This window comes from Suncus etruscus, chromosome 7 (genome assembly GCF_024139225.1).
Source record: "Suncus etruscus isolate mSunEtr1 chromosome 7, mSunEtr1.pri.cur, whole genome shotgun sequence".
Taxonomy (NCBI): Eukaryota; Metazoa; Chordata; class Mammalia; order Eulipotyphla; family Soricidae; genus Suncus; species Suncus etruscus.
The window spans coordinates 79,911,572-79,935,395 of NC_064854.1; the positions used below are offsets into that span (position 1 = coordinate 79,911,572).

The 23,824-nt window shown below is 36.4% G+C and overlaps 1 protein-coding gene across 3 annotated transcripts in view; it reads left to right on the top strand.

The window, feature by feature from the left end:
* The window catches only part of DST (dystonin), a 541,070-nt gene that overhangs the window by 509,575 nt on the left and 7,671 nt on the right, over positions 1-23,824 (top strand). For all 3 annotated transcript variants that reach the window (XM_049776729.1, XM_049776730.1, XM_049776727.1), the window contains 6 exons: positions 1,601-1,764; positions 3,077-3,239; positions 17,582-17,736; positions 17,895-17,969; positions 19,207-19,224; positions 21,792-21,909. In XM_049776729.1, the coding sequence (XP_049632686.1) occupies positions 1,601-1,764; positions 3,077-3,239; positions 17,582-17,736; positions 17,895-17,969; positions 19,207-19,224; positions 21,792-21,909 (693 nt within the window). The remainder of the gene's footprint in view (positions 1-1,600; positions 1,765-3,076; positions 3,240-17,581; positions 17,737-17,894; positions 17,970-19,206; positions 19,225-21,791; positions 21,910-23,824) is intronic.

A 23,824-nucleotide genomic window follows, 5' to 3' on the forward strand; every position in this document is an offset into this window, starting at 1 on the left:
AACAGAAATGATTTGGATAAAGGTCAAGGCTCAACTGTCCACTAGTGTCCTGTTTTATTTGGGGGGGAGGGGAGGTGCACACCCAGTGACACTCAGAGATTATGCCTGGCTTTATGCTCAGAAATTGCTCCTGGCTTGGGGGACTATATGGGACGCTGGGGAATTGAACTGCGGACTGTCCTAGGTTAGCCATGTGCAAGGCAAATTCCCTACCACTTGTGCCAACAATTTGGCCCAGAGTGTCCTGTATTCTGATTGATTTTGCTGTATTCTAATCGGTTTGTGTGACTTTAGGCTCTATTTTACAATTTTCTCAGATGACTTTGCCTCAATTAAAAAAGACAGCAACTAATTTAGAGAAGTTTTTATTTTTTTAAACTTTATTGATTGATAGATTGATTAGTTTTTGGGCCACACCTCAGCAGTGCTCAGAGGCCACTCCTGGTTCTGCACTCAGAAATCACCCTGGCAGGCCAGGGGACCATATGGGATTCCGGGAATTGTCAACAGTGATTCCTGGGGCAGTGGTTGTAACTCTAGGAGCCAAAATAATAGCAACAGCAGTGATAAAAAAATAATACTGAAATATATCCTTGTTCATCTATTTTTGTATCTGAATTTTCTTATCTATAAAAAATGTTGAGTATAATCTTACTGGGCTATTTAACAAAGTAATGTATTCTAAATGTTTATCAGCCTTCCTACCCTATAGTTAAATACCCCATAAATATTGCCTCTTGATATTTTATGTAGCACTATGGGAATGTGGAACTCTGGGGAAATCCTAGCTTGCATAGTAATTGACTTTGGAAACTTAGGTCAGTGCTAACTCTAGGGTGGGCTAGAGCAATAGTACAGCAAATAAGGCAATTACCTTCCAGACCCACATTCAATCTCTGCCATCCTATATGGTGCCCCACACCTGCCAGGAGTGCAGAGCCAGCAGTAACCCCAGAGCACTGCTGGGTATGCCACAAACAAAAACAAACCCAAAAACCCATTTAACCCAAAAACCCATTTTAGTCTGCATTTATACATTGAGTGAGGAAAATGTCTTAAAATAATTAACTTCTGATGTTGTAGAAACTTGTGAAAAATAGCCAGAGGGAAAAACATTTAGAAGTTTAAATTGAAGTATGGAAAAGTACATAGAAAAATGACTTCAGAGAAAGATTTGGGAATTGGTATGATATTTTTCTCTGACAAATGAGTGCTCAATGTCTCCTGGACAGCTTGCTTTGCCATAATTGAGTAGAAGATACATCTATTGCTGAGAATTTTTCTTTTGTCATGAAGATGAGAAGCACAAGATACTTTATTGTCATTGAAATGTTGTGAGCTTTAGCTAGAAATTTTTAAGCATAGATTCATTGAGAGAACATTAATATCAATTACCATTTCTATAAATGACCTGTTAAGGACCATTTCTATGATGCATAATAAGTAATTGACTTTAGGCATCATATAAATTAAGAGTATTTTTACTTGTAACATCCAGTATTTAAGATGAGTCCATTTAGCTTGAATTAATAAAGTCAAGCCTAACATATTTTAAAACTCTAGAATCTTTGCCATGTTAACTAAAGTTATATTTTGACAGGAAAATGCTTTCCATCATCAAGCTTATATCCTTCTGGATCACAGACACAAATTGAAACCAAAAATCCCAGAATCAATTTATTAGTGAGCAAATGGCAACAAGTCTGGCTCCTTGCATTGGAAAGAAGGAGGAAGCTTAATGACGCATTGGACAGACTAGAGGAGGTGAGAAAACAAAATTTTGGTTTTTTTTTGTTTTGGTTTTGGGCCACACATGGTGATGCTCACACACTCCTGGCTATGTGCTTTCTAGAAATTGCTCTTGGTTTGGGGGACAATATGGGAGGCTGGGGGATCAAATCGCAGTCCATCCTAGGTTAGCTCGTGCAAGGCAAATGCCCTACCACTTGCACCACCGCTCCGGCCCTTGAAAACACAATTTTTCCTTCTCCCTGAAAACACAATTTTTATCCTGTATTGTCATGTGTCCTTATTTTGTCACATTATGACGACCATGATTTTCCCTTTTTTTTTTTTCCTAGTATAGTACATAGCAAACTCTTACTACCTAAGGTCATATTTTACTTCTAAAATTAATTACATAAGAATAAATTGGAGGCAGGGTATATTTCAAATTTTGTGGGTTTTTTGTTTGTTTGTTTTTCGGGTGGTTTTTTTTTTGGTTTTTTTTTTTTTTTTTTTTGGTTTTTGGGTCATACCCAGCAGCGCTCAGAGGTTAGTTACTCCTGGCTCAACGCTCAGAAATCGCCCCTGGCAGGCACGGGGGACCATCTGGGATGCCAGGATTCGAACCACCATCCTTCTGTATGAAAGGCCTTACCTCCATGCTATCTTTCCGGCCCCTCAAATTTTGAGTAGTATCCAAAACAAAAGTGTTTTAATGGAATCAGAAACTGACTTTTTAGGAAAAGTTTAACATCTACATTTTGACAAATGTATTATCTGGCCAGTATAGTCATTTATAGCACAAATGTTTTCATAATATAGTTTATATTAACTGACTTATAGTGTTTTAATTTCTGGAGTTGGGGCAATTATTTTGACATCTAGAAAAGTTAAGCGAGTGGCCAACAGCAAAGGGTATAATGTTAGTTAGATCTGAGAGCAGTTGAACTGGTGCCCGTGCTTTAAAGAACATTAAACTGGAGAGGGTTACTTGGAAAAAATCACTTTCATGATAATTGTGACCACCTTTGATATTGTCAGAAGGTTTAGCTTGATTTTCTTTGAGTTTTGATTCTCTATAAAGAAAAATCATTGACACTAATGAACTTAAACTTTATGTTAAAAATGTTGAGAATTCTTTTTGCAAGAATGTACTTACCTTGGAAGTGATAAAGGTATATATTATCTAGGAAATCACTATAGTATTGGACTGGGTTTTCTAACTTGTTTAAACCTTTGACTAGTTTAAAAACCCAGCATTGGCCTAATGACCAGCATTTGAACATCTGTGGTAACCAATATAATTTGGCACATTGTTAATGCAACCAAAATAACCTTTGCTTCCTCTCAGCTGAAGGAATTTGCAAACTTTGATTTTGATATCTGGCGGAAAAAATACATGCGATGGATGAATCATAAGAAATCTCGAGTGATGGACTTCTTCAGGAGAATTGATAAAGATCAGGATGGGAAAATAACACGACAAGAGTTTATTGATGGAATTCTTTCTTCAAGTAAGTCCCAAGGGAGATGACCATAACTGATGGGATTTTTTTTTTTTCAAGAAAATGAGTAATATTTAAAATTGTAGAACCAAGGACTAGAGTTAAAGTACAGTGGGAAAGATGCTTGCCTGACATGTGCTGACCCTGATTCAGTCACCAGCACCCATTATGGTCCTCTGAGCACTACCAGAGTAACCCCTGAACATCACCAAGCGTCACTCACACACACACACACACACACACACACACACACACACACACACACACACACACACACACAAAATTGCAGAACCAGTAAACTTGAATTGCCCACAAAGGCTTGCCTTTAAACTTGGCTACAGGAATTGGACATACTACAGTTATAACGGGCTCTGAATTTTTTGAACACCTAATCCAGGACTTACTCCTGGTTTTGTACTTGGGAATCAATCCTGGAAGGCTTGGGGGATGGTTTGGGGTGCCAGGGATCAAACCCAGGACAGCCATATGTGCAAGGCTAGCTTATTAACAGCTGTATTCTATTCCCAGCCCCTTGGAGCTCTGACCTGCATGCATTCAACCCTGATTCAATTACCCTAACACCACTAGGAGCAACCCACAAGCACAGAACTGGGACTAGTTTATGAGTACCATTGTGTGTGGCCCATATAGGTGGACCACAAAATAAGAACTCATTAAAGGTTCCAAGTTGGTTATTTCAAAGAGGGCTTTGGGAATGGAAACTAGGGGCTGTGACCAAGATCAAAGCCCCCATAAAACAGTGTCCACTGAGGCAATAGTGCTGCTTTGCTTGTTTCTGTTGAGTACCATGACCTGCCTACCTGTGGCTGCTGTGGGAAAGTAATGACTCAGGCCTGGTCTCCCCAGCTGTCCTAAAGTGAAGGTGAAACGCAACTGCAGTAAATGTATCATAGACAGAGGAAAGAAACTGCAGCAGGATTTTTTTTTTAAATAAACCCTTTACACTTAAAAAGAAAGATACTTTGTTAAAATCTGGGATGGGGCATTGAAGGGATCCCTGGTATTTGGTAGAAAGTAGCAAATATTCTGGTGGATGGTGTTGTGTTGGAATGATGTAATGTATACTTGATACTGCCATGGACAATATTGTAAATTATGTTATATCAGTAAAAATGGAGAGTGGATTATAGCTTTGGAATCAGGTATATTTCCTAATTATATTAGGATACTGTCCATTACTGCTCCGAAGTTGTGACTTTCTAATTTGATGAGATTAATATTATTTGACTCTCACATTACCGGTATTATTCGGTATATAATGAAAATCAATAAATGCAAGTCAGTCCTTTTATTTTTCATTCTTATATAAAATTTATTTATAAGAAGTTAGAACTCTAAGGTCTGGAGATTTAGTACAGCAGGCAGGGCACTTACTTGCACATGATCAATGAATTCAATTTTCAGTGCATATGATCCCCCAAACACCACCAAGTATGATTCCTGAGTGCAAAACCAAAAGTAAGACCTGAGTACTGCCATGGTTTTTGGCCTCTTCACCCCCCAAGTACAGCTCTTAAAAATTCTTATTGTATGTATCAGTTTTAAATTTTAGGTCATAAGTATGAGATTTCTATCACAGTTTGACAGGAAGGCTCTTAAATTGCATATAAATTTTTCCTTAGTAATGGTAAATGGTAAATTTGCTAGGATTCAGCCTAGAAAGAACAATCTCACATAAATCATCCTCGTCATAATTAAATTGACATTTAACATCTCTAAAGATGTTTTATTTGTTATATAAAAATCAGTTTTTAAAGGGGTATACTTCTTACAAGGATGTATTTTTACATTTTTTATAATTATTTGAGCACCATGGTTACAAAAATGTGTGTAGTTTGGTCTCAGTCATGAAATAGACACCCCCTTTCACCAGTGCAACTTTCCCACAACCATGTCCCTCATTTATTTGCCCACTCCTCCAACCCCTGCCTGTCTTCGAGATTGACATTCTATTTCTCTCTCACACACATTATCCGTGTCATGGTTGTTATCAGAGCAGTTATTTCTCTAACTGCACTCACCACTCTTTGTGGTCTTAAGCTGGTCTTAAGCTGGTCCTTCCAGCCCTCATCTCTATTGTCTCTGGGTAGTATTACTTACTATCTTTTATTTTTTTTAAATCCCACAGATGAGTGAGACCATTCTGTGTCTATCTCTCTTCATCTGACTTATTTCACTCAGCATAATAGTTTCCATGTCCATCCATAGGAAAATTTCATGGCTTCATTTTTTCAAACAGTTATTTGGTACTCCATTGTGTAGATGCACCATAGTTTCTTTAGCCACTCATCTGTTGTCAGGTACCTGGGTTGTTTCCATATTTTGTTTGCTGTTATAAATAGTGCTGCAATGAACATACAAGTGCAGAAGGCTTTTTTGTATTGTATTTTTGTGTCCTGAGGAGTGGTATTAATGGATTGTATGGAGGTCAACTTCTACTTTTTGGAGGAATATCCATATTGTTTTCCAGAAAGGCTGGTCCAGATGGTATTCTCACCAGCAGTAGTTGTTCTTTATGATGTGTGCCGGTATGTGGCATGAGATGATACCTCATTGTTGTTTTGATTTGCATCTCCCAGAAGATTAGTGATGTGAAGTGTTTTTTCATGTACCTTTCAGTCATCTTTATTTCTTCTCCAAGGATATATCTATTCATATCTTTTCTTTATTTTTGATGGGTTTAGATATTTTTTCTTGTTAAATCATATCAGTATTGTATGACCTAGATGACCTTATCTTATGTGCATTGGGTGAATAGTTTCTTCCATTTTGTGGGTATCCTAATCACTGTTTCCTTGGAAGTGCAGAAGTTTCTCAATTTAATGTAATCCCATTTGTTTATCTCTACTTCCACTTCTTTGGACAGTAGTGTTTCTTCTTTGAAGATGGCCTTAATCTCAATGTCCAGAGTGTTTTGCTTATGTGTTCTTCTATATAACTCATAGCTTCAGGTTGTATATCAAGGTCTCTAAACCATTTTGATTTGACCATTGTGTATGGTATTAGATGGAGGTCTGAGTTTGCTTTTTTGCAAGTGACTGACCATTTGTGCCAACATCAATTGTTGAAAAGGCTCCCCTTGTTCCCTTTCGCATTTCTTGCCCCTTTATCAAATATTAATTGATTGTTATGTCCGGGAATCATTCTCTGAATACTCAAATCTATTCCATTGATGTGAAGGTCTGTAACACAATTTATTTATTTATTTATTTATTTTTAAAAAGCAGTTTATATATTAATCGATTGGTTTTTGGGCCACACCCAGCGATGCTTGGGGGTTACTCCTGGCTCTGTACTCAGAAATCACTCCTGGTAAGCTCAGGGCACCATAATGGATATTTGAAATAGAACCAGCTCCATCCCTGGTCTGCCGTTAGCAAGGCAAATGCCTTACTGCTGTGCTATCTCTCCGGCCCCTGTAGCACAATTTGAAGTTGGGGAAAGTGATACCGCCCATCTTTTCCCAAGGGTTGCTTTAGCAATGTGTGGGCTTTACTTGTATCAAATGACTTTCAGGGAGTGTTTGATCCACTTTTTTGAAGAATGTCATGGGTATCCTTTGATAATAGGAGTGTATGATACATTCTTTGACAAATATCATTTATATCCAGATAGGAATTTCATTAAATCTATACAGTGTTTTGGGAAGTATTGCCATTTTAATGATGTTAATCCTACCAATCCATGAGCAGAGTATATGTTTCCATTTCAATGTGTCTTCTTCTGTTTCTTGAGGTAGTATTTTGTAGTTTTTTTATATAGGTCCTCTACCTCTTTAGTTAAGTTGACTCCAAAGTATTTGAGTTTGTGTGATACTAATGTGAATGGGATTGGTTTTTTAATGTCCATTTCTTTTCTATCATTATTGGTGTATAAGAAGGCCATTGAATCGTGTGTGTTAATTTTGTAGCCTGCCAATTTGCTATATGAATCTATTATTCCTAAAAGCTTTTTGGTAGTTTAGGCTTTTCTAAATAAAGTTTCATGTCATCTGCAAACAGTGAAAGCTTGACTTCTTCCTTTCCTATCTGGATGCCCTTGGTATCTTTTTCTTACCTAATTGCTATGGCAAGAATTTCCAGCACTATGCTGAATTTCCAGCACTATGCTGAATAGTGGTGAGAGAGGGCAGCCTTGTCTTATACCAGAGTTTAGAGAAAGGCTTTTAGCTTATCTCCATTGATAATAATATTTGCCATTGACTTGTGGTAGATGGCCTTGACTATATTGAGTTCCTTTTATTCCCATCTTGTTGAGAGTTTTTATCAAGAATGGATATTGTACCTTATTGCATGATTTTTTATCTATTGATAATGATCATTTTGTTTTTATTTTTCTTATTGTTGATATGGTGTATTATGTTGATTGATTTACATATGTTAAACGATTCTTGTATTCCTGGAATGAAACCTACTTGGTCAGGATGTAAGTTCTTCTTGATGAGGTGTTGGATCCTATTTGCCAGAATTTTGTCGAGGATCTTTGCACCTGTGTTCATCAGGAATGTTGGTCTGTAGTTTTCTCTTTTTGTGTGATGTTTACTTTATAAAAACTATTTGGGAGTGCTATTGTTTCTGCAATTTCATGAACGATCCTGAAAAGTATTGGAAGTAATTTCTCTTGAAAGGTTTGAAAGAATTTGTTAGTGAATCAGTCTGGGCCTGGCGTTTTGTTTTGGGGAAGACTTTGGATTACCATTTTAATTTCCTCAATAGTGATGGGTTTCTTTAAATATGTAGATCATCCTGGTTTAACTATGGAAGATTATGAGTCCCAAGAATTTATCCATTTCTTCCAGGTTCTCATGTTTTGTGGCATAGAGTTTCTCAAAGTAGTTTCTGATTATCCTTTGAATCTCTGCAGTTTCTGTAGTTATCACACCCTTTTCCTCTCTTATCCAGTTTATCAAGTTTCTCTCTCGTTTTCTTTGTGAACATTGTTAGTGGTTTATCAATCTTGTTTATTTTTCAGAGTACCAATTTTTGCTCTCATTGATCTTCCTGGGTTTTTTTTTATATATCTACTTCATTGATTTCTGCTCTAAGCTGCATTATTTTCTTTTCATTCCTTTTGTTGATCTTTTATTCTACATTGATAAGCTTTGTGATTGAACTATTTATGTCCGCCCCTTCTTCCTTCCTGATGTGTGCTTGCAAAGCTGTAAATTTTTCTCTTAGTGCTGCTTTTGCTTTGTCCCTTAAATTCTGATAATTTGTGTCTTCATTGGCATTTGTTTTTGGAATCTTTTGAATTCCTCTTTGATTTCCTCTCTGACCCACTGGTTGTTCAGTAGTGAGCTATTTAATTTCCAGATGTTAAAGTTTTTATTCTTTGTTCCTTGGTAGTTTACTTCTAATTTCAGTGCCTTGTGATCTGAGAAGGTAGTCTGTATGATTTCTGTGCTGTCAATTTTATGAAGATATATTATATAGGCCAGCATGTGGTCGATCCCAGAAAATGACCCATGTTCACTGGGGAAGAATGTACATCCAGTTTTCTGGGAATGGAGTGCCCTATATTTATCTACTAGTCCATTTTCTTCCATTTCTCTTTTCAGAGCTAGTATATTCTTGTTGTGTTTTATTCTGGTTGACCTATCAAGGGGTGACAGAGTAGTGTTGAGGTCTCCCAGTATTATTGTGTTGCTAGTAATGTCTTCTTTCAGATTTGTCAACAACTGTATTAAGTATTTTGCTGGTCTCATTGTGTGCATATATGTTTAGTAGTGTGATTTCTCCCTTTGTACATATCCCTTGATTATTACAAAATATCCATCTTTGTCCCTTATAACTTCTTAGTCTAAAGTTTGTGTCATCTGATATTAATAAGGCCACTCCAGGTTTTCTATGGGAATTGTTTGCTTGGATGATTTTCCCCCAGTCTTTTAATCTTAAGTCTATGTTGTTCTGACTCTGCAGATATGTTTCTTGTAGACAACATGATATTGGATTCAGCTTTTTGATTCATTTTGCCACTCTGTTCTCTTAATGGGTGCATTTAGTCCATTGACTTTGAGAGAGATAATTGTCATGGGAATTAGTGTCATCTTTATTTATGAGTTTGGTGTGTCTCTTGGTCTGTCTTAAAGAAGACTTTTCAGTCTTTCTTTTAAGGCTGGTTTTGAGTCTTTAAATTTTCTGAGCTTTTGTTTATCCATGAAGCTATGCATACTTCCTTCAAAACTGAAAGTGAGTCTTGCTGGGTGCAGTATGCTAGGCAAAGCATTTATTTTGTTGAGTTTGTCACTATATCCCACCAGGGTTTCTTGTGATAGGTCTGATGTAAATCTCAAGGATGCCCCCTTGAATGTAATACTCCCCCCCTTTTTTTTTGTGTTTGGGTCACACCCATCAGCGCTCAGTGCTTATTGCTGGCTCTACGCTCAGAAATAGGTCCTGGCAGGCTCAGTGGACCATATGGGACACCAGGATTTGAACCACCGTCCTTCTATGCAAGGCAAATGCTCTACCTCCAAGCTATCTCTCCAGCCCGTGTAATTCCCTTTATGATCTTACTGCTTTCAGTATTCTATTCCTATATATGGGATTCATCATTGTGACTAGGATGTGTCTTGGTGTGCTTTTCTTCGTGTCTATTTTAGTTGGTACTCTTTGAGCATTAGAATTTGGTTGCATGCAGTCTTTAGCTCTGGAAGTTTCTCTGCAATGATGTCCTTGACTGGGGATTCTTCCTGGAAATCTCCTTCTTGGGTCTCTGTGACTTCACTAATTCTTATGTCATTTCTGTTGAGTTTATCAAAGACATCTATTTTCATCTGTTCACATTCTTTTAGTACTTTTCCTATTGACTGGTCATTTTCTTTAAGGCTCTTTTCCCATCTCTTCTGTTGTAATGAGTTGTTATACATCTCATCTTCCAGGTCACTGATTCGGTCCTCAGCTGCTGTCACTCTTTTGGAGGGGCTTTCCATTGAGGTTTTCATTTAGTCTGCTGGTTTTTTTTCAGACCTGTTATTTCAGTTTGGAGTTTCCTGATTTCTATGTTAATATCCTCTTGATTCTTATTTGTGGTCCAGTCAGCTTGATCTATGCTTTATTTGAGTTCTATGAACCTTCTTCATATTTCTTCTCTAAACTCCTTATCTGAGAGGCTAACTAGGTGGTTGGCATTTTTCATGTCATCAAAACTGCCATCTTCATTCTCTATGCATGGTGTTGCCTGCCTTGTTTCTCACTATCATGCTTGTTGTATGTGTTTTTCTATGTCTTATGTTTGGTTCATTGGCTAGAAGATGTGTGCATGCAACAAGCAAAGGGCTCTCTGGCTCCACTCTCCTTGGGTATTCCCAGCTCACATCTTATCATGCAGCTTTTATAGACACTTCTGGGGATTTTCTTCCTTGGTCTCTGGGACTTCAATGAGTCTTTTTAATCATGATTTTTAAATTTTTAAATATATTTATTAAAGGACTAATGTTATAAACATTTTTTAGCTGGGTTTCAGCCATAAAAAGTACCAACACCTTCACCAATACAATCTTCCTGCCACCAGTGACTCCCATCTCCTGCCTGGCTTTGAGACAGGAATTCTATTTCTCTCACTACGTTGCCATGATAGTTTTTGGTGTAGTTATTTCTCTAACTGCACTCACCAGTCTTAGTGGTAAGCTCATAGGCTGTCCTTCCATACCCCATCAATATTGTATCTGGGTAGTTTTACCATACTGTCTTTTATTTTTCTTAAAACCCACAGATGGGTGATACTATTCTGTCTTATCTCTCTCCCTCTGAATCACTTCACTAAGCAAAATAATTTCCATGTCTATCCATGGATAGGAAAATTTCATGACTTCATTTTTATGACAGCTGTATAGTATTCCATTGTATGTATGTACCACTTTTTCTTTAGCCACTCATCTGTTGTCGGGCATCTGGGTTGTTTCCAGATATTGGCTATTGTAAATAGTGCTGCACTAAATATAGGTGTGCAGAAGGTCTTTTTGTATTCTTATGGTACATCCCTAGCAGTGGAATAGCTAGATCATATAGGAGCTCAAATTTTTTGAGAAATCTCCATATTGTTTCCAGAATGGCTGGACTATATGCCATTCCCACCAACAGTGAATAAGAGTTCCTTACTCCCCACACAGCACGGATTGTTCTTGTTCTTTGTGATATATGCCAGTCTCTGTAGCATGAGATGTACATCATTGTTATTATGATTTGTATTTCCCTTTTTCATGTGGTTTTTGACCATTTGTATTTCTTCTTTGTGGATGTGTCTTCACTTCTCCCCATTTTTAATGGGGTTATATGTTTTTTCTTGTTATTTTCTGTCAGTTCCTTGTATATCATATATGTTAACCTCCTATCTGATGGGTATTGGGTGAATAGTTTCTCCCATTCTGTGGGTGGCCTTTGTATCTGTTTCCTTTGAGGTTCAGAAGCTTCTCAGTTTAATGTAGTTCCATTTGTTCATCTCTGCTTCCACTTGTTTGGACAGTTGTGTTTTCTCCTTGAAGATGCCTTTAGTATTAATATCATGGAATGTTTTACTTATGTGTTGTTCTATCTACCTTATGGTTTCAGGTCTGATATCGAAGTCTTTAATCATTTGTATTTAACTTGTGTGCATAGTGTTAGATGGAGGTTCACTTTTTTGCATGTGATTTACCAGTTGTCCCAACACCACTTGTTAAAGAGGCTTTTCTTGCTCCATTGTATGTCTTGCTCCTTCATCAAATATTAATTGATTGTATTTCTGAGGAACATTCTTTTAATTATTCAAGTCTATTCCATTGATCTGAGGGTCTGTCTTTATTCCAATACCATGCTGTTTTAATGACTATTGCAGACATTTGATTACCATTTTAATTTCCTCAGTAGTGATGGGGGTGTTTAGATATGTTACATCCTCCTTCTTCAAAGTGGAAGTTATGAGGCCAAGAATTTATTCTTTTCTTTCAGGTTCTCATGTTTTGTGGCATAGTTTCTCAAAGTAGTCTCTGATTATCCTTTGAATCTCTGCAATATTTGTAGTGATCTCCCTCTTTTTATTTCTAATCCAATTGACCAAGTTTCTCTTCTTCCCTTTCTTTATGAGTTTTGCTAGTGGTCTATCAATCTTGTTTATTTTTTTAAAGAACCACCTTCTGCTTTCATTGATCTTTTGGATTTCTGCTCTAATTTTTGTTATTTCCTGCTGTCTACCCATTTTTGGTTCCTTTTGTTGATCATTTTCTAGTTTTATAAGCTGCGTCATTAAGCTATTCATGTAGGCCCCTTTCTTCTGATGTGTGCTTGCAAAGCTGGCACAAAAAACATACCTCCATTAAATCATGAGGATAGAAATTTTGCAGACTACCTTCACTGATCACAAGGCTCTGATATTAAATGTGAACTACAAAGGGACACAGAAGAAAAACTTTAACATCTGGAAATTAAACAGCCTACTACTGAACAAACAGTGGGTCCAAGATGAAATCTAAGAGGAAATCAAAACTTTCCTAGAAACAAATGGCAATGAAAACACAAACTATCAGAATCTATGGGACATAGCCAAAGTAATACTGAGGAAAATATATAGCTTTGTAAGCACTCATCTCATATTCTAACTCACAGATTCTGTCCTGAACTACTACTGTTACGTTGGAGAGGCTTTCCAGTGAGGTTTATATTTCATCTACCAAATTTTTCCGACCTGTTTTTTCAGTTTGAGTTTTTCTCATTTCTACTTTCATATCCTCTTTCTCATTTATGTTTTGTTCAGTTCATTCCATGGGTTTTTTTGAGTTCCTTGTGTATTCTCCAGATGTCCTCTAAATTCTTTTTTTTTTTATATTTTTTTCGATAAACAATTTTTTTTTAATTTAAACACTTAGATTACATACATGATTCTGTTTGGGTTTCAGTCCTGTAAAGAACACCCTCCATCACCAGTGCAACATTCCCATCATCAATGTCCCAAGTCTCCCTCCTCCCCACCCGACCCCCGCCTGTACTCTAAACAGGCTCTCCATTTCCCTCATACATTCTCATTATTAGGACAGTTCAAAATGTAGTTATTTCTCTAACTAAACTCATCACTCTTTGTGGTGAGCTTCCTGAGGTGAGCTGGAACTTCCAGCTCTTTTCTCTTTTGTGTCTGAAAATTATTATTGCAAGAATGTCTTTCATTTTTCTTAAACCCATAGATGAGTGAGACCATTCTGCGTTTCTCTCTCTCTCTCTCTCTCTCTCTCTCTCTCTCTCTCTCTGACTTATTTCACTCAGCATAATATATTCCGTGTACATCCATGTATAGGAAAATTTCATGACTTCATCTCTCCTGACAGCTGCATAATATTCCATTGTGTATATGTACCACAGTTTCTTTAGCCATTCATCTGTTGAAGGGCATCTTGGTTGTTTCCATAGTCTTGCTATGGTAAATAGTGCTGCAATGAATATAGGTGTAAGGAAGGGGTTTTTGTATTGTATTTTTATGTTCCTAGGGTATATTCCTAGGAGTGGTATAGCTGGATCGTATGGGAGCTCGATTTCCAGTTTTTGGAGGAATCTCTAAATTCTTATCAGAGAGGCAATATAGGTGGTCGGCACTTGTTAGGTCTGTAGAGCTAACATCATATTCTCTAAGAATGGTGGTGTTCTTGTTGTTTTCCCATTGTGTCCTTTGTAGTGTGGTATTTTCTATGCATTGTGCTGGGGTTCATTAGCTATAAGATATGCATGTGGCATGCATGATCAGTCCTCTTGCTGGTTCCCTTCTGGGCTAAGGGGTGGGCACCAGGCACTTGCAGTCTCTGGGAGGGGGGACTTACCAAGCTGATGGCCAGGCCTCCTGCTGGTTCTCTTAGGAGTGGCAGGGTGGGCACAGGGAATTCACCAAGCTTTCGGTCCGTCCTCTTGCTGGCTCTCATTACATTTACATTGCTTTTTTGTTCTGTGCCTTATTTATTTATTTATTTTTATATAAATTCATATATTTTTGTCTTTTATATAAAAATTTATGCTTTATATAAATTTTATATAAAAGATTTAAAAATTATTTTATATAAAATTTTAAGTACCATGATTATAAGCATGAGTGTAGTTGGGATTCAGTCATAAACAGAATACCCCCTTTACCAGTACTTGAAAACCCTCATATTCTGTTAAGTCTTACAAAAATTAAAAAGTATAGGGGCCGGGAAGGTGGCGCTAGAGATAAGGTGTCTGCCTTGTAAGCGCTAGCCAAGGAACGGACCGCGGTTCGATCCCCCGGCGTCCCATATGGTCCCCCCAAGCCAGGGGCAATTTCTGAGCGCTTAGCCAGGAGTAACCCCTGAGCATCAAACGGGTGTGGCCCAAAAACCAAAAAAAAAAAAAATTAAAAAGTATAATTGAGAATACCAAGCACAATTAACAGTTTTTGCAGTTTTAAAATAATATATATATATATATATATATATATATATATATATATATATATATATATATATATTAAGTCTTGATACCAGAGAGATAGCACAGTGGAAAGGCGTTTGTTTGCCTTGCATGCAGCAGATCCAGGACAGATGGTGGTTCAAATCTCGGCATCTCAGATGGTCTGCCAAGCCTGCCAGGAGTGGTTTCTGAGCGTAGAGCAAGTAGTAACCCCTGATTGGTGCTGGGTGTGACCCAAAAAAAACAAAACAAAGGGCCGGGCGGTGGCGCTAAAGGTAAGGTGCCTGCCTTACCTGCGCTAGCCTAGGACGGACCGCGGTTCGATCCCCCGGCGTCCCATATGGTCCCCCAAGCCAGGAGCGACTTCTGAGCGCATAGCCAGGAGTAACCCCTGAGCGTCACCGGGTGTGGCCCAAAAACCAAAAAAAAAAAAAAAAAAAAAAAAAAAACACAAAACAAAACAAAACAAATTAAGTTCTTTTGTAAAATTATATTGTTAATTACAAGTCTTAAAAATTTACAGACACTTTGACAAAGAAGAAATACATATGGCCAAAAGACACATGAAAAAATGCTCCACTTCACTAATCATCAGGGAGATGCAAATCAAAACAACTATGTGGTACCACCTCACACCCCAGAGATTGGCACATATCACAAAGAATGAGAACAAGCAGTGTTGGCGGGGATGTGGAGAGAAAGGAACTCTTATCCACTGCTGGTGGGAATGCCGTCTAGTTCAACCTTTATGGAAAGCAATATGGAGATTCCTCCAAAAACTGGAAATCGAGCTCCCATACGACCCAGCTATACCACTCCTAGGAATATACCCTAAGAACACAAAAAATGCAATACAAAAATCCCTTTCTTACACCTATATTCATTGCAGCACTATTTACCATAGCAAGACTCTGGAAACAGCCAAGATAACCTTCAACAGATGAATGGCTAAAGAAACTGTGGTACATATACACAATGGAATATTATGCAGTTGTCAGGAGAGATGAAGTCATGAAATTTTCCTATAAATTGATGTACATGGAATCTATTATGCTGAGTTAAACAAGTCAGAGAGAGAGAAAGACATAGAATCGTCTCACTCATCTATGGGTTTTAAGAAAAAATCTTGCAATAATAATTTTCAGACACAAAAGAGAAAAGAGCTGGAAGTTCCAGCTCATCTCATGAAGCTCACCGCAAACAGGGGTGAGTTTAGTTAGAGAAATAACTACGTTTTGAACTATCCTAATAATGAGAATGTAGGAGGGAAATAGAAAGCCTGTCTAGAGTACAGGCAGGGGTTGGGTGGGGAGGAGGGAGATTTGGGACATTGGTAATGGGAATTTTGCACTGGTGATGGTTGGTGTTCTCTACATGACTGAAACCCAAATACAATCATGTATAATAAAGTTGATTAAATAAAAATAAATAATTAAATCATACAATTCACTACTAATTGGCTAGAACTGGAGGGTCCGTGTTAAGTCAGAAGGACATAGTGAGATACCAAATGTTCTCACTAATATGTGGCATATAGAATAGCATAGTAAAGGAACAGAAGTTATTAATGTGGGAAAAACCTTGTCCCTCTTTACATACATAGAGAAAAGAAACTGAAGGGAAGTAGCAAGAAGAGGTGGTAATGAAGATAACACAAGGGCAAAAGTCACAGATGTGTTATGTAGAGCAAGAGATATCAGTATATATATAAACAACTAGAATCAACAATACTTTACATATGAAACCAAAGCTACATTAATTTTTATAAACACATTTTATGTTATAAAAATGTGTTTATCACAGTGATAGTTGGAAATTAACATTTTTAACCAGAAATGGTTTCTGGAAAGAGATTAAGTGTTATGCATCATATCCCTTCACTAACAATATAGCAAACTGCAATGCCTAAACAATATAGAAAACCACAGGGAAAGAGGAAGAGACTGTAATAGAGGAAGGGTGAGAGAGAAGAGGGGAGGGAGGAAAAATATCTGTCATAAGCAGCTAGGGAATGGGTAGGACTTTAGTGGGAAATTGGTGGGCAGGAATATTGGTGGTGGGAAATATGCAGTGATAAAGTGATTACTGCTGGAAAGTTGTATGACTTAATAAAATAATAAACTCAATCACTAACTACTTTGTAACTATGTCTCTTGTGATTCAGTGAAAATTATTATTTAAAATATTTTGGAAAAAATGTATATAATGAATAAGAGGTTAAGGGGTGGGAGGGAAGTTTGTGTCTTTGGTACGATAAAAATAATTATATATGATTAAAATTGGTACAATATATGCCTGAAACTATTGTCAACAATTCATGTAAATTTTGACACCGAATAAAATTGATAAACAAAAAAATTACAAATATTCTAACACTGGGGGTATTATAATTTATACTTGCATGTTAAAAATAAATTAAAAAACACAATGATTTGGAAGATGCCATGGTTGGGGAGTTGAGAAAATAAGAGTTTCAGAGCTGAAGAGATATCACAGTGGTAGGGTGTTTGCCTTGCACACAGCCAATCCAGGACAGACGGTATTTTGAATCCCAGCATCCCATGCCTGCCAGGAGTAATTCTGAGCACAGAACAAAGAGTAACTCCTAAGCGCCACTGAGTGTGACCCAAAAACCAAAAAAATAAAAAAATAAGAGGTTGGTAAAGTATGCAGACTTCAGGCCATAAGATGTGTAAAACCTGAAGTGCTAATATATTGTTCCTATAGTTGATAGCACTCATACAATTGATATTTTTCTAAGAGTAGTATGTAAATTCCCTTTCTCCCTCACATGCACATGTAACACATAGATAAACATAATGAGGTCATAGAAGTGTCACCAAATGAGAGGAACCTGCTCACGCTATAAACACATGTTTTATACTTTAAATGTCCTAAAACTTTATCTCTTCTGAACTCTACCTACACTTGTCTTGAATTTTTCAGAGTTCCCAACCAGTCGTCTGGAGATGAGTGCTGTAGCAGACATTTTTGACAGAGATGGTGATGGATATATTGACTACTATGAATTTGTAGCAGCCCTTCATCCAAATAAGGATGCGTATAAGCCCATCACTGATGCTGATAAAATTGAAGATGAGGTATTCACTCCTTCTACCACCTGTCTATACCAATAAAAGCTAAGCTTTTGCTGTCCATTGATACAGCTATTTTATTTATTTTCATAGTTGTAATGTCAAGGTATTTAAAACTGCTGTATAATATTAATAAAGTGCTATTTCATCATTGGCTTTTGCAGGTGACAAGACAGGTAGCTAAATGTAAATGTGCAAAACGATTTCAAGTTGAACAGATTGGAGATAACAAATACAGGGTGAGTTTTTGTCAAAATGACTTAGTAGTTCTTTTAAAGTATAAAACCTGAAAATTCATATGTAATTTGATCTGCATTCCTTTCCAGAAATGCTAATTTGTATATTGGGTCAATTTGTGGTGTATTGAATTTCAACTTTGTCATTATTAATCATATGATAGCTTCATTTGTATATGATAACATCTTTAAGATTTACAATAGCTACATTATTTTTATTTTTTATTAATATCTTTATTTAAACAACTTGATTACAAATATAATTGTACTTGGATTTCAGTCATGTAAAGACACCCTTCTTCACCAGTGCAACATTCCCATCACCAATGTCCCAAATCTTCCTCCTCCCCACCCTACTCACACCTGTACTCGAGATAGGCTTTCCACATCCCTCATTCATTCACATTGTTATGATAATTCCCAGTGTAGTTATTTCTCTAACTGCAGTCACCACTCTTTGTCGTGAGCTTCATGTCCTGAGCTGCACCTTCCAGCCCTCCTCTCTTTGTCTCTGAGGATTATTGCAAAAATGTCTTTTATTTTTCTTAAAATCCATAGATGAAGGAGTCTGTTCTGTGTCTATTTCTCTCCCTCTGACTTATTTCACTCAGAATAATAGTTTTCATGTACTTCTATGTATCGGAAAATTTCATGACTTCATCTCTCCTGACGGTTGCATTACTTTTACGTAAAATAATCAGAGGAAAAACACTGCTTTGAAAAATATTCAATTTAGGTTTCTTCATGTTGTTTATATTTCACTATAATTAATATGACATTTGCTTATATTCATTAACAAGGAGTTTATAATCCAAAATAAAATGTAAAATATTGACTATATGAATAGAGGCTTTTTACTACTTATGTAGTACTTTTTTGGTGTTGTTTTTCAAAATCTGAATAACTTGTTTTACCTTCAAAACAATAACTCAAGGACAATGTGATTCATTATTTTAACTTCTTTCTCTTTTTGGGAATCATCTCTTACATGTAGCAGCTAGATAGAAAATGGTATTTCCTACTTTGGTACTTTATATTTAAGTAAAAACATTATAGTTTTTATTTATCTTTATATTTGAAATTTAACTTAAATTTGAATGGGTAGCTGCACATCTCTAAACTAAATACTATATTCAGAAGCTCAAAATGTAGGTGTGTGTGTTTTATTCTAGAGTCAAAGAACATTTCCTATTGAACTAATTGTGTCTTTCTTCCATTTTTTTCCATTTATTTTTATCAGTTCTTCCTGGGAAATCAGGTATAAACCAGTGGAATGTATTCTCAAATTTCCAATGATTTTCTTTCTTCTCATTTTAACTTTAAATCAATCATTAAAGCTTGCCATGGCCAATCTTTCCCATGCTTTCCCCCTAGCCTACTACATTGTTGGTTGGAGTGGTGTGTCTGTAAATGCTCCGAGAGTCCTTAATTCAGGATTCTTTCTGCCTTGTGTTTCAAATAAGGAGATTACATTTAAGCAAACCAGATAATATATCTTAACATGGTTGAGTACAGTGTTATAAATATAATTTTCAGCCCTACTTGAGTGTTTTACCATAGCTGACTGCATAATATTTGATAGTACTGTGCTACCCTATTGTTTCCTTATACTGGCCCCCATCTACCACTCATTTTACAGCCATTTTTAATGCCTTTAGTTTTTGTTTTTTCCAAATGCATGAGCACAGAGATAAGAGTAAACTTGGAGCACTGCCAGGTATATCCCAAATCAAAGTAAATAAAAATACATATTTTTTATTTTTGTTACTTCTGAGTTATTAGTTCAGATAACAGCTGTTTGTACAAAGATGAAATACCTCAAACGTCTGTATTCATATTCATAGAATATATAAAGAATCCCATTAGTCTCATTTTGTTTTATTTTGTTTGCTTTTGGGCTAAGCCCTGTGGTGCTCGAGTTACTCCTGACTCTGAACTCGGGAATCACTCCAAGCAGGGTAGGTGGAACCATATGGGATGCTGGTGATAGAACCTGGGTCTGCTGCGTGATAGGCAACCCACTTTGTGGCTCTGGCAGCCGAAACTTTTTTCTTTTATCAACATGTATCTTAGGAAAATTATGACAATAGTAGTTGTCTAGAGAATGCTTTCTCAATTTATTTATATTTACTATAATTGCAACAGCATCACCATAAACTTCAGTTATTTCTTTAAAATGTTTGTTTTGAACACAATCTAGCTGCAAAGTAAGATTATCTGGTTCCTTAAAGGTAATTCTCTTTAAATTCCCTTCTTTCCCTTTGCTTATTAGCAGCACAGATTTATTCTAACAAATGTATAGTTTGGTTTCTAATGTAAACTTATATTTCAGGAGTAGGTTTAACTGTAGTAATGTATAAATCTCAAGACTTAAAAATATACTTAGAAGTAATGATATAAAAAGATTTGATAGAAACTGCATGAGTTTCTGCTGGTACATTTCAATGCTTTCTAGTATCAGTTCTTAAATTTTGGCTTTGTTTGTAAATTCTATACTAAATCTCGGTGCTTCTTAAAAGTAATAGATGATGTCCATTTGGGGACCAGAGCAATAGTACAACAGGCAGGACACTTGCCTTGCACACTGCCAACCTGAGTTCTATCCCTGGCATCACATATTAGCCCCCCTCAACCCTACTGAGAGTGATCCCTGAGCTCAGAATTAGAAACAAGTACTGCAATATGGGATCCAAAAGCAAGCAAACATTTCCATTTTTTTAATCTTTTATGAACACAGACAAATAGTTAAAGTCACAATTGTGTCTTACTTGCTCCACAAATAAGCTATTTGATTTAAATTTATTATATTTGCCATTATATCTCTTGAGTTGGCAACCATGAAATTCAGTATGGTGGTTTTCCTAAGTTGGACACGAGCCTGTTAGAAATGATTTGAACATGTAAAATTGTTTCTCATGGGCTTTGAAAATAATTGTCTCATGATTAGAAACTACCTGAAATCTACATTCATTCAAGGCTGGAATCGATGAAAGAGCAAGAAAAAGTTAATTGTTTATCACTCTCAGCAATGGTGGTACAGAAGAACCCATTTATTTTTACAGTGGTGTCAGTAATATATCAGTTGCTGTTCTAATATTGCAGTAAACTAAAATGACATGTCTTACCAGGTCAATAGTGATGCAGAAATTTTAGCTGGCTGTGAATTTTTATTGGTCATAATCATTTACCACATTATCACAAAATGCTCTTTGAGAAAACAGCATTAATTCATAAATATTTTTCCACAGACTTTAGTGAAAAAATGTTCACTATGAGATGAACTATTAATAAAGAAGAATGATTTATTAAATGTCTTTAAAGCCATTGTATTTTGTAGAAAGCAAAATGAATTTCTAAATATTTCTTCTTCCCTTAGTGTAAAACAATTTTTATGTAAGATCAGGTGTTAAAAAATAGAAATGAGTTTATTAAATTTTCTTTAGCATCATCTTTTTATATAGTTCCTGAGCAAATAGACCAGTGCTCTTTTTTTTACTGTATTTAATTTCTAGAAATGTCTTTTAATTATTGCCTTACTAATATTGTTTCTGTCATAAGAAAGAGAATGCTTTTAGAGGAAAGCTTTAATAATCAAGTTGATAATCTTTATTATTTTTTCCAAACTATTTCTTTTGGGCTAAATCAGCATGCAGCAGTCTAACAAGCAAATCATTACAAACCACCTTCTCCTAAGATTTTTACTAATCACTGTGAACTAAACAAGAAATTGAAGCTGTTTGCTTAAGCTACTTCAGTTTACACATCACCCTTTAGCTTAGAATTATTATTGACAATTAGAAGCTCTTTCTTTCTTCATCTTCACAGTTTGGAGACTCTCAACAACTGCGACTTGTTCGAATCCTAAGAAGCACTGTGATGGTTCGTGTTGGTGGTGGCTGGATGGCACTTGATGAGTTCTTAGTGAAAAATGATCCTTGCAGGGGTAAGGAAGTGCTTATGTCAGGATGAAACTGTGGAAGTAGAGCAGTTGTGTTATTATTCTCTAGCTTCAACAGCATATTGGTTATATTTTTGGACATTTTTAAACACTGAATGTGTATATTAGTCTTTAATCATCTAAGGCACCCAAAGGACTTACAGCAGTTATGTAAACCACATTCTTCTCATTGTTTTATTCATTTATATATTTGTTTGTTTCAGCACTTTTCAGTAAGATGGGACTGATAGACAGGAAATAGATGTGTTTTTCTTCCTGAGATGCTCTCATCTGCAGTCTTCAGAAATGAGCAATTTATACCAACAATGGAAAAAATTTCTTCTCTCGTTAAAGAGTTCAGTTAGAGGAATAAAATAGAGTCAAAGACTCCTGATTAAGTGAGAAGGTTATGAAACTAGGGGCCAGTAAGAAAAGCAGTACTTAATCATTGCTAACTTAACTCTAAAATTGCAGTTAGAGCAATACTATGACTCTCTTTTTATCCACTTAAGGCAAAGAGTTATTGGTTCACTTTTAATTTTTCTTATTTTTTTTTTCAAAATTTTCAATTTCTGAATTCATCCCTGGTTTTCTTTATGTGACATTTTTGTTGTAATGTTAAGTCCTATTAGTAGATCCATTTTTTCTCAAAAAATCAAAACAGTAGTATTAATTTATCAGGAGAAAGGAAATCTCTTTTTGTTTGTTTTTTTGTTTTTTTTTGGGTCACCCCGGTGATGCTCAGGGGTTGCTCATGGCTATGGGCTCAGAAATCGCTCCTGGCTTGGAGGACCATATGGGACACTGGGATCGAATCAAGGTCATTCCTGGGTCAGCACATGCAAGGCAAATGTGCTATCACTTTAGTCCCTGAGAAAGGAAATCTTATCATTTGCTACAACATTGTTGGAACTAGAAGGGCTCATACTAACCAAAATCAGAAAGTGAAAGACAAGCACTTGTGTTCAATATTAAAAAAAGAAATAAATAATTTGAATGGTACCACAGAACCTGTTTTAAACTAATCAGTCTTTGGATTCAGACCACAGAAGGGAGGTTTCCAGATTGTAGAGGTGGTTAGGGAACATGAAGGGTTGGGAGAAGGGGGCATAGTCAATAAATGGTGGCAGATGGATTTTGACACTTTATACTTAGTGTGATATGTTGACATTTCTGAGGAGGTAGAAAAAGGCATTTCAATATATGCAATCACATAAATCATGTCACCTCAAAGTTTTTTTAATCTTTTAAAAAAATTGAAAGGTAAGGTCAGAGCAGTGGTGCAAGCAGTAGGGCATCTGCCTTGCACATGCTAACATAGGACTGACCACAGTTTGTGGTTCGATCCCCAGGTGTTCCATATGGTCCCCCAAGCCAAGAACAATTTATGAGTGCATAGCCAGGAGTAACCCCTGAGTATCACCAGGTGTGGCAAAAAATAAATAAATAAAATTGAAAAGTAAATAAATTAACTGGCTAAGTTGAAACAGAGCTTGTTCACATTTTAAAGAACTTATGAAATGTGATATTTTGAAAGCTTTTTACAATGTGTTCTAATTTTTAAAACTTAAATTTTAAAGCAGAACTTAAAATACTGCATTTATTTTCTGTAACTTATCTGCAGAAGCTCAGGGTTCCTTTTCTTTTTTATTTTTGTTTTTATTTTTTTATTTTTTTTGCTTTTTTGGGCCACACCCGTTTGATACTCCTGGCTAAGCGCTCAGAAAGTGCCCTGGCTTGGAGGACCATATGGGACACCTGGGGATCGAACCGCAAACTGTGGTCTATCCTATGTTAGCAGATGCCCTACTGCTTGCAACACTGCTCTGACCTTACCTTTCAATTTTTTTAAAGGGACGCCAGAGGATCAAACCGCGGTCCTTCCTTGGCTAGTGCTTGCAAGGCAGACACCTTACCTCTA